The 12,462-nt window shown below is 35.6% G+C and overlaps 1 protein-coding gene and 1 long non-coding RNA gene across 2 annotated transcripts in view; one reads left to right on the top strand and one right to left on the bottom strand.

Annotated features, from left to right (window-relative positions):
* LOC136834282 (uncharacterized) overlaps positions 1 to 12,462 on the top strand; it is a 461,458-nt gene that overhangs the window by 52,136 nt on the left and 396,860 nt on the right. The window lies entirely within an intron of this gene.
* The window catches only part of LOC136834035 (uncharacterized), a 284,741-nt gene that overhangs the window by 42,764 nt on the left and 229,515 nt on the right, over positions 1 to 12,462 (bottom strand). Inside the window, exon 6 of the mRNA XM_067096292.1 lies at positions 5,568 to 5,696. Coding sequence (XP_066952393.1) covers positions 5,568 to 5,696 — 129 coding nt within the window. The remainder of the gene's footprint in view (positions 1 to 5,567; positions 5,697 to 12,462) is intronic.

Genomic DNA, 12,462 nt, shown 5'->3' with positions numbered 1-12,462 from the left:
AGATATTTTTATGTATTGTTTAATAGATCAATATCCATTTTTCTATACCTGAATATTTACCCAGAGTATTTTGCAAAAGGACGGGTGGTGGTTGGGTTTTGAATTGAATTGAATATAGAATTTAGGCCAAAGGCCAAACGCTGGGACGTATGAGGTCATTCAGCGCTGAAACGGAAATTGACAGTAAAAGGTTTGAAAGGTGTAACGGGAGGAAAACCTCGCAGTTGCACTATGAACCAATTGTTAGGGGAGGGTGGGTTGGGTGGTCGTTGGGGAAGGGAGTTAGGAGGGAAGAAGAGAGAGGATGATTGGCTCAGCTGTGGTGTCAGTAGTTCCTGTTACCGGTTGAATCCAATTGTCATTCAAGATGTTTATAAGTAAAATGCCTTTGATGGAATGTTAAAGAACATTGTTATATAAGTATTATCTATAATTGCAAATTGAAGAACATTGTTAAAGGATATAATGCACAAATTGTACGTTGAACGTTTGTGAATAAAAGATAAAAAAAAACAACTGTTTGTGAAGGTTTGGCAGAAAATCAGAATGACTGGAAAAAGCTATTGCTGTGTTTACCTTATTAATCATGTCTGTTTATTCAGCTTGCAATATCGATGCGACTAGCACTCCTGAAAAGCATTTAGATATGACACCATGTTTGCAACTTTCTCATAATCGTGATGACATATTTTATTTCATTCCGTTACTAAGTTGTTGCAGTTCTTCGATTAAGCAGGCCTTGTGCCAGCACGGGCTCTTGCTTGTAATACTCTGCCGGCTATAGGCGGGTATTGGACGTATTGTATAATTGTGTGGAGGGATAGCCACTTGCGTAGACTAACCAACTCGAAAAGGTAATTTTTCCATTAGCAAATTGTATGCATAAGCGATACAAAAAGAGCAGTAGGCTTATGTGACATTTAAGCAAAGCAAATACCCTTAGATTTACTGACTTTTATCGTTACTGATTGCACAAAGAATTTTCTTGTAATACTAACAAGCCATACTGATTACTGTCATTACTGTCTAAACAAAACAAGTAAAAAATGCGCCGAAGTTTCTTCGGCGCAATCGAGTTTTCCGTATAGCGTATAATCAAGGCCACCGAAAATAGATCTATCTTTAGGTGGTCTCGGTATTACTGTATGAGCCGCGGCCCATGAAACTCTCAGCCGGCCGTGGTGGCCTGTGTTGTTGCATTTCCAGAAGCACGATTGTGGCTAACTTTAACCTTAAATAAAATAAAAACTACTGAGGTTAGAGGGTTGCAATTTGGTATGTTTGACGATTGGAGGGTGTATAATCAACATAGCAATTTGCAGCCGTCTAGCCTCAATAGTTTGTTTTTTTTTTGAGGCACAGAAAAACTAAAATGGTGTAGATTCTTGAGATATGGATATATTGATTGAGGATGTCATTCCTTGCATAGCTAAGCTACTCACAGAAATGTCATAAGTTAATTTCTGATAAAAAGCGAACTTTTGTTTCTCTTATTTGTTTTAGTGATAGGTCGCTAGTCTCAAATGAAATGCTGACCAACGGTATATTATATACAGTAATTGTTCATATAGGAGCTATGCTCACATTTTTAAAGCTGAGTAGTGGGGACACAGATTGATGAACCTTTAATGTTAGTGTACTTAAGCAATTTAAGTCTTATTCCTTTGAGTAATCATACCTGTCAAGGCCAAGAGAAAGAGAAGGTCTGCTCACTTTCCCCCAAATCCCCCATGTAGGTGGAGCTTTGTCTACCTCCTTATTGCGTCAGCAGGTGAATTGCCGTAATGAGCAGGTACCTCTCAGATACGTCATCGCCTGCGTAGTTACCCCAGGTGGGAGGCGACTCCACCCAACTGGGTAAATCTTGTCTCTCTTGGCCTTGATACCTGTGTACCATAAATTTACACGCACACGTACCCATGCAATGGGGGAATACTCCCTGTACTTTTTATTTTTGGTTATATATAGACCCACAAATATGGGCATGTCCTTACAATAAGTTGTTATGACATCATCCTTTCCGCTACAGAGGGATATTCTGTCAAAAGAATCTGTAGTTCAAAGATCATTCGTCCAGGTTTTTACTAGATTGATCCCGTAGGGGGGTAGCGCTGTCAGTGCACCTCACGCGCGGTGCACTGTAGGTGTTACTTAAGGTTCTTTGCAGCGTCCCTTCGGCCCCTAGCTGCAACCCCTTTCATTCCTTTTACTGTACCTCCTTTCATATTCTCTTGCATCTTACTTTCCACCCTCTCCTAACAATTGATTCATAGTGCAACTACGAGGTTTTCCTCCAGTTGCACCTTTGAAACCGTTTTACTGTCAATTTCCATTTCAGCGCTGGATGAACGATCGCATAGGTCCCAGTCCCTGGCCTTTGGCCTAAATTCTGTATTCCATTGTATTCTATGATCTTACACCACATGCCCATGACATCGTCCTTTCCGCTACAGAGGGATATTCTGTCAAAAATAAAAAAAAATCTGTAGTTCAAAGACCATTCGTCCAGGTTTTGACTAGATTTTTTTTTTTTTTTTTTTTTTTACTTTTATTGAGAAAAAAATAGGTTTTGCACATAGTTATCTTTTATACAAATCTATTTCTTATATTATATATATATCCTTTTTTTTATTAGTTGTTGCAATGTGGTTAAGATATCAGTTACATCTAGGTGCCTAAGTCAACTACACAAATGTTACTCCCATTTCTCGAGATGAACATATTCTGACTAGATTGAATATTGATGAACTGTGAAGGTCGGACGGGGAGATGTGTTCGTAAAGCGATTGATTTTCTAATAATGTTTGTTAATGTAGAATAATTTGAAACGATTTCGTAAACTAGTTTTGCATTTTCCTCTCGGTTAAATCCGCGTGCTTTTAACCGGTCAGTGATTGCCATTTGCATTATGAAACGAACCGATCTTTGTGCATATAAATAAATACTTAGTAATTAATCTGAGGGTGCATCGATTTGCTTTAAACAAAGAAAACTGTAATTGTATAATTAGATAATTTTGTCGACAGTCTCCGCAAATAACCGACTCGTATTTATATTCAATTTTTTAAGATTTGCAAAATAAGTAACATTATGATAATTTTACATTCTCAAGAGTTGCGAAATATGTAATATTTAATTTTCCCCTCACAAGATTTGCGAAGTAATTAACATTATTTTAATCTTCTCTTCCCAAGAATTGCGAGATAAGCAACATTATAGTATTTTTTCCCTTTTCATGATTTGCGAAATAAGTAAAATTATTATAATTTTCCTTGCTCATGATTGGCGAAATAAGTAACATTATAATAGCTTTCCATTTTCAAGAATTAGGAAATAAGTAACAGTACAGTAATTTTCCCTCCTCAACAATTGCGAAATAAATAACATTATAATACTTTTCCCTCTCAGTCCCTTTCAAGATTTGCAAAATAAGTAACATTATAATACTCTTCCCTCTCAGTATTTGCGAAATAAGTAAAATCATAATAATTTTACCTTCTCAAGATTTGCAAAATAAGTAACATAACTTCCCCTTATCAAGTTAAGTTAAGTATATCTTAGTTTAACCAGACCACTGAGCTGGTTAACAGCTCTCCTAGGGCTGGCCCGAAGGATTAGATTTATTTTTACGTGGCTAAGAACCAATTGTTTACCTAGCAACGGGACCTACAGCTTATTGTGGAATCCGAACCACATTATAGCGAGAAATGAATTTCTATCACCAGAAACAAATTCCTCTTGTTCTTCACTGGCCGCTCGGAGATTCGAACTCACGACCAACAGAGTGGTAGTTAAGAACGGAAGCCGCTCACCCAGCGAGGAACTCCCCTTATCAAGTAACTATAATAATTTTTCCCTCTCAAGATTTGCAAAATAAGTTACATTATAACAATTTCCCCTTCTCAAGAATTGCGAAATAAGTAACATTATGAAAATTTTCTCTTTTGAAGAATTACGAAATATATAAGCAACATCATAACACTCAGGAATTGTGATATAAGTAACATCATAACAATTTTCCCCTCTCAAGATTTGTGAAATAAGTAACATCATAACAGTTTCCCCCTTTCAGTATTTGCGAAATAAGTATCGCCAAAATAAATTCCCACCAAGAAATGGTGTAAAATCGAACGCGACGTATCTCCTCAAATATTTTGATAACAGACTTCGCAGTTATATTTATTACTGTAGCTCCAAATGGAATTGCCAGTCACCAAGAAAAATGGTGATGGAGAGAGAGAGAGAGAGAGAGAGAGAGAGAGAGAGAGAGAGAGAGAGAGAGAGAGAGCAACGCCATTCCTTTTTAACGTCGTTCTGATTCATATAGAGATAAATGTTCGAAAAATGTTTTCTATCTGCTCTGTATTCATGAACCTGAGAAGCAGAAACAGTGAACTGTCTTTACGTCGTTATTATACGGACGTGGGTGTGTATATATATATATATATATAGTATATATATATATATATATATATATATATATATATATATATATATATATATTATATATACACATATATATATATATATATATATATATATTATATATATATATATATATATATATATTTGTATGTATTTATATATATATATATATGTTTATATATAATTGTAATGTATATATATATATATATAGATTGATCGATATTTATGTATTATATATGTGTGTATGTATATGTATATATGTATTGCTTACATTTCTTAAACAGGAATTCAGTTTTGTAGAACCTTTTCAGACATGTATGTGGCACCTCGACTTGTTGCCAAGTAATTCACCCATAAATATGAAAGATAACGAATAGCAGAAGGGTAAGGTGCACCTTCCCATTAAAAAAAAAATGAGGCAGAAATGCTCGAAAATATTTGAATTAACCATTACTTCGTTCATTTCGTAACGGATTGACTAACGCGGATGGTTTATACGTTACACGAGATACGAAACAAATTAGAACCAGTGGTAACAAAGTATCTGAAAGCTACAATGTTCCATCTTCATTTGAACATCGACCGAACTCTTGCGTTGTTGTCATCTGGGAATGGTCTGCCCTGCAACTATGTAACCAGGCTATTTGTAGTTCTGAGGGACCGGCACACTTTATATAATAATACCAGCTTGTTACAGTAGTGGCTGAGCTCTCTTGATCTTGCACCGTGGGAATTGAGTTTGTCAGGATATTTAAATACGTTATTTTTGATGTCATCTTTTGGGAATCCAGATAATTGACCAAAAAGGCTTGGGCTCAGATAAAATGATCTCGGTAGGTGTTTATTATTCAGCTGAATACACAAAGGGTAGTAGAACAATCGCAGAAACGTAGGTTAAAACTCAGGTCTGTTGAGATATTTGCAAAAGTATTTATAAATCTGTTATGGTTAAATTCTCAAAGTACTACTATTCTCTTAGGTTTACGAAGATTATTACTGTTGAATTTTCAAATTACTACTATTCTCCTAGCTTTACGAAGACTGTTACAGTTAAATTTTCAAAGTACTACTATTCTCCTAGCTTTACGAAGACTATTACGGTTAAATTTTTCGAGTTTTACAACTGTTCGAGGTTTACTTACATTTGACGAAAACTTGAACCCGCGCGGACACCGCAGGTGGCACTCCGTTCGAGGCTACGCAGAGAAAAGCACCACCGTCGTTTCGACTCAAAGACAGAAGGGTGAGTCTTGGGCCTGGAGCCTCTGTCACTGTAAAGACAAGAAGAAAAGGAATGAACAATAACACATAGTGTATAATGTAGTGGACATTTCATGGCATTTAACATCACAATATTAAAGTCTTTCCAGCGTTAAGATAGGATGGAATGGTAGTCTCTAGTTTATAGGCATTGTGCCATTCCTGTCACTCAGACATAGGAAGAGTCATCCACTTTGCCTTGCAAGAACTTTCTCTGTGGTGGACCTGGCTAGAATGCAATGTCAACTTTGATATTCACTTTGTCATAGGGAATGCACACATGCGCATGTGCGCGCTCACTCACTCACACGCACACACACACACACACTGATAATTCTTCATCATACGCCTTTTTATCCTGAGATGAGGTGGCTCCAGGAGCTACTAGCCTAATAGGGGGTTCATAGTCTTATGACATTTATTTCTGTGCAACGATAGACTGATTACCAAGTACAGTAGATAACTTCCTTGCTGAGGATCCTAACGTTGACTGTTGTTGGTGGAGCGAATATCACGGTCACTGGAACATAACGTTCCATGAACACCTTTTCCAGAGCCTCTTCTCCGTTGCAAGGTGGTTTTTTTTATAAGTACTGTTTTGGACACTGTTATATTTAGTTGAAGGCATGCGTCTCACCTGTCAGACTTTCTCGTAACACCCATCATGTCACCTTTTCTCCCATTCATTCTGAAGGAACTAATTTGCTTGGGAATGTAATGTTTGGTGATCTACTCGCAAGCTTTGAGATTATATTCCTACGTCCGTATTTCCTGACACCTTGGAAAGTTTCAGCCTACAAGATGCGTACCTTCATTTCTCTATCCTTCTTGGTTCCAAAAGGATATTTTACCGAGATAGGTTGCCCTTCCCATCGGCCTTCTGAATGAAAAATATGGTTATATATATATATATATATATATATATATATATATATATATATATATATATACATATATATATATATATATATATATATATATATATATATATATATATATATCACGATCCTTTATGACCAGTTATCCAGTAAATGTCATTCAAATTCCTCCTATGTTCTTATGTATACGCACCAGTATTATTATCCTTACCATTTCAAAACGAAAGACAGTATACAAATCATGGACATCCCATTTCATCGCTACAAACGTCCCCCTCCCTTTCGCCCTCCCCACCCCCTACCTCCACCCCACCATCACGACCCCACCCCCCAAAAAAAAGCAGCAACGCGACCAAAAATTCAAATCCGAAAAATATTAGTCCTGAAGTTTTGTGAAGTCTGACACATATGAAAAAACCCGTAGAGATACGAGGAATTTCAGACGGGACTAAAAGCAATGGGTATGTAGAGAGAGAGAGAGAGAGAGAGAGAGAGAGAGAGAGAGAGAGAAAAGAAAGAAAGAAATGATATTTGAGTAAAACGCTTCATATATTGCTAGAGTTTATTGTTTTTGTTTTGCTGCGCGAGACATACATGAAAGGTAAAACCCTGGGCGTTCCATTTTCTGCAATGAAAAATTCTCGCCGCGTTTGAAAGCCAAAACTAGAAAAGATTTTCCCCTCTTCTTTGGTCTTTTATTATGTCACTAACAAATTGAGAAGGGCAGCCTTTGGTTTAGGTTAACGTTTCCCTTTGTTCTGTGTACCGCTGCTGCTGCTGCTGCTGCTGCAACGTTTGGTTTATGTGGCGTTGCTGCTCTCTTTTCAGCTCTCCCGGCAACATTTGGTTTATGTTATGTAACATAACATTCCCGCTTTTCAGTTCTGGGCAATGTTTCGCTAATCAACATTTCCCTTTTTCAGGTCCATGCAGCATTTGGTTCATGTGACTTTTCTGACTTTTCAGTTTTCTCCAACATTTGGTTTATGTAACCTTTCTCACTTTTCAATTCTCAGCAATATTTGGGTTATGTAACCCTTCTCTCTTTTCATCTCTTTCCAACATTTAGTTTTTGTGGCTTTTCTCACTTTTCAGTTCTCTCCAACATTTGGTTTATGTGACATTCCTCACTTTTTTGTTCTTTCCAACATTTGGTTTATGTGACATTTCTCTCTTTGCAGTTCTCTCTAACATTTGGTTTATGTGACATTTCTCTCTTTGCAGTTCTCTCCAACATTTGGTTTATGTGACATTCCTCACTTTTTTGTTCTTTCCAACATTTGGTTTATGTGACATTTCTCTCTTTGTAGTCCTCTGTAACATTTGGTTTCTCCAGCATTTGGTTTAGGTGGCATTTCTCTATTTTCAGTTCTCTCCAACATTTGGTTTATGTGACTTTTCTCTCTTTGCAGTTCTTTCCAACATTTGGTTTATGTAACATTTCCTCTGTTTTCAGTTGTCTCCAACATTTGGTTTATTGACATTTCTCACTTTTCAGTTCTTTCCAACATTTGGTTTATGTGACTTTCCTCACTTTTTATTTCTCTCCAACATTCGGTTTATGTGACATTTCTCTTTTCAGTTCTTTCCAACATTTGGTTTATGAGACATTTCTCTCTTTTCAGTTCTCAGCAATATTTGGTTTATGTATTGGTCTCTTTTAAGTCCCTCCCAACAATTTTGGTTTATTTAATATTTCGTCTTTAGTTCTCAGTTGTGTTTGGTTTAGTAACCATTCCCTTATTACAGTTCTCTGTAACTTTTGGTTTATGTAAAATTTTCCATCATTCCGTTCTCTATAAAACTAATGGGATTTATGTATGATTATCTTCACTTCGTTCCATACTAAATTTGGTTTATGTGACCCTTCCTTCAGTTCTTTGCAACATTCCGTTGTTTTACTTTTCGTCTTTTTAATTTTTTTTTTTTTGCAGCATTCGGTTCATGTCACATTTATCAGTTGTTTCATCCTTTTGTTTTGTTTCCCTTTGGTTTTGCAGTATTTGGTTTATGTAAAATTTCTCAACAAATTTTTTTTTTCTTAAGCAATTGGCTTAGTAATTTTACCTTTGATATGTCCATTATTTTTTGTATGTATCTCCTAACAGTTCTTTGCATTTGATAATTCATTGCAGGCGCTCTTGTCTTTCTCCAAAGTTGTAATGGTTTATATATATATATATATATATATATATATATATATATATATATATATATATATATATATATATATATATATGTAAGATTATATGTATGTATATATATATATCTATCTATGTATACATATATATCTTTATATATATATATATATATATATATATATATATATATATACATATATTATATAATTAAAACTACCAAAGACCTGGACCCGAGTATGATCCCCTCGGATAACTAATTAGTAGATACCGCGTAGCTGAAAAAAGAATAAATAAAAGCAGGAGGAGACAGAATGAGCTGTAAACGCAGGATATCACGTTCTTCTCGTCCGTGACAGCTGTGTATCTTACAGGGAATGGGACGATTTTTTTGTAACTTTTGTATTTTTTGCCGTCGTCCGGTACATGTTGTGTGGGGGAAAGTTTCTTTGCGTTTTACTTCTTTCAAGTATTGTGTGTTAAAAAGGCATTTCCTCTTTGTTTATTTATTTTTATTTTTGCATCCAGTGATTTAATGATTTATTTATTTGTTTATTTATTGCATGGATGCACGGGGAAAAGTTCCTTTTTTATTTTTCTCATGTCAATCGGTGTCTCGAGGGATATCCTGTCGATCTGTCCTCAGATACGTCGCTTTACATACGATATAAACGGCGAATTTAAGTGCAACTCACTAACACCATCTCTCCAAATGTTTTGGGAGCGAAATTGCTGGTCCGCTGGTTAGTGGTTAGTGTCGTGGCATGCCACTCAGATGTTGCGGGTTCGCGTCTCCCTTAGGGCGATGCAAAATCACTGGCTGTGTATCATGATCAGTTACTGCTGCAGTGTGTGGGGCCTGGGGTAGGAGGTTGAAACCAACATTCTTTGGAGGCTTGAATTTCAAGTCAGTGGCCCCTTTCGTGTGCTTGTTCTGTGTGAATAGGTTTCATCTACTGAAATAATAATATAATAATAATAATTTCGTAAACCTCTTTTGTGGTATATCGTAGAATGTAGAATTTACAGCATGTTTTAGAAGTATATATTTAATTATCGTTTTAAGAATGATTCTGATAATCACTCTATTCCTGGTAGAGCCTTCCACAACCAAAGGCAACTTCTTCATTTCTTGTGATTCATTGCGATGGTCTCTATCCACTGAGCAACTTCAGATTCAAATTTGGAAATGAATGTAGTCTAGAGCAGTGGTTCTTGATATACCACGCCCCCTCTAAGAGTTGGTCCTTCCCTCCACGCTCCCCTTGCATCTATGAGTAAAATTCCCTTCCAGATTTACAGGAAAAAAAAAAAGAGAGAGAGAGAAGGGATGTTTTTATTCTTATGGAATGAATTAGTGAGATACTTAACGCTGCTTCTTAGCGACTCTTGTTAAGAAAATAACGAACATGATTAGAGGATTTTTTATTTTTCCCCATGGATCTACCTCACCCACCCTGAAATTGCTGACGCCCCCCGGGTTAAGAACCACTGATCTAGAGTGACATTTTTCCTTTTTTGGGGGATGAATAAGCTAATGTTAATGATTAGCCGGATCGTTAACATTGCTATGTAACTATTAAAATGAAACAGAAACAACGTTTTTATGAAAGCAGAAAAAACTATATATTCCTTATGAGGAAATAGGCATTAGTTGTGAATGTCATTCTGCCGTCAACCATGAAGAGATTCTTAGGGCAAATCATTCATATTTCCAGATGTATTATTTAATAGTGAAATAAAATTTGTCGGGGAGTGTCGATTCGCAGTTAAATAAGAAGAGATTCTGAAAACAAATATTATTTGTTCATAGGTGCGCTTAAAATATGAAGTACAGGGGAACCGACATAACCAGATTCTTAAGGCAATCCTTTTAAATTCTCCTCCGTAGGGGGTTAGTGTCGTCAGTGCAACTCACGCGATGCACTGTAGGCATTACTTACGGTTCTTTGCAGCGTCCCTTCGGCCCTTAGTTGCAACCCCTTTCATTCCTTTTACTGTATTTCCGTTCATATTCTCTTTCTTCCATCTTGCTATCCACCCTCTCCTAACAGTTGTTTCATAGTGCAACTGCTAGGTTTTCCTCCTGTTACACCTTTCAAACATTTTCACTGGCAGTTTCTTTTTCAGCGCTGAATGGTCTCATAGGTCTTAGTGCTTGGCCTTTGGCCTAAATTCTATATTCCATTCTATATTCCGTTCTTTTAAATTCTCAAATGTTTTTATTAAAAATGAAATGGATATTTGTCGTAACTTTCAGTCCACGAAACATCTTAAAGAGTCTCAACGGAACTTATTTGTATTCCCAGATGTAGTTAATAACCAAACAAAATACCTTGTTAGTGACTGTCGACGGGGATGGTCCTTCATTTTTTCTCGTTTTTCTGGCCCCTCATATTGGAAACGAGGTCGGCTAAGGGGAAGGGGGGCGGTCAAAACAGAACTTGCGGAAAAGGCGATGATTTATGACCTGATTTCTAAGTTTATTAACCATCAAACTCGCCAAACTCCCGGGGATTTATGACGGGTTTTCTAGACATCACGTGGAAAGATTATAGTAGTAAAAGTGGGCCAGGGTTAGACTGAAGCACTATCAGAGAATTTAAGTCCCCCTTTTTTTTAGTGGCTTTAGAAAAATAATCCGGTAGAAATTGTAATTAATTTTGTATGGGCAACAAAAGAACTTGAGAGTAAACGTACAGGCGAAAGCAATATTGTCGTATACCTATCGATTACTAATTTTAAATCTTAGATATTAAGGGACTAATATTTGAGATGAAAGGCCTAAATTACTCTGCAGTTCAGTTATTTTTACCATGGCCTATCACATAGTAAGCAAGGTAAGTAAGATTTAATATAGTATTTATTGGCTGTTAAACTTTTATTACTTCCACACACACACACACACACACACACACACACACACACACACATATATATATATATATATATGTATATATATATGTATATATATGTATATATATGCTATGACTCCATGAAGTATTAATTTTTATGAATATACATACAGTATATGTACAGTGTATATGTATGATATGTATTTATATTTATACATATGTATATACATTTATATATATTTATATATATACAGTATATATATATACATACATACGTATATGTATATATTTATAAATATACATATATATATATATATATATATATATATATAATATATATATATATATATATATATATATATATATATATATATATATATATATATATATATATATATATATATATTCACCCAATAACGTAATGGTATTTATTTGTGCCGACCACCATTCACATTCTATCCCCTTTGAATACACACTGGCTAAAACACAACATTTCAATTTGCCTTCACAAATGAAGAGTATGACACATTAAATACTTAAAAGGGTATACAAATAAGTTAAAAGGGTACACAAACAAGTTCGTCGAGTCGAGCATTGCAGTTTTACGATCGCGTTTTCATCCGACTTACAGAATATGCGGATGAGGAATTCAGTCATTTCTGGCCAAGATTCAAGGGCAGTGTTCAAAGCTTTGCTCGAATGAATCTGTATGGATTATCGAGTGATTTTTATTTAAGTATAAAGCATTTCTGGTTGTTTATTTTCTTTTTTATTTTTGTATGTGTTTTATAATGCTTTGGTTATTTTTTCTTTTTTTTGCGTAAGGGACTTGTTTTCAGTTGAGGCAAATTAATGGCGTTTTTGGGAATGTTTCCTCTGAATCTGCCTAAAATAGAGAAAGAAGTA

The sequence above is a fragment of the Macrobrachium rosenbergii genome, chromosome 53, assembly GCF_040412425.1.
Source record: "Macrobrachium rosenbergii isolate ZJJX-2024 chromosome 53, ASM4041242v1, whole genome shotgun sequence".
Lineage (NCBI taxonomy): Eukaryota > Metazoa > Arthropoda > Malacostraca > Decapoda > Palaemonidae > Macrobrachium > Macrobrachium rosenbergii.
The sequence above is the reverse complement of the archived record's forward strand: the minus strand, read 5'-3'. Positions and strand labels throughout refer to the sequence as shown.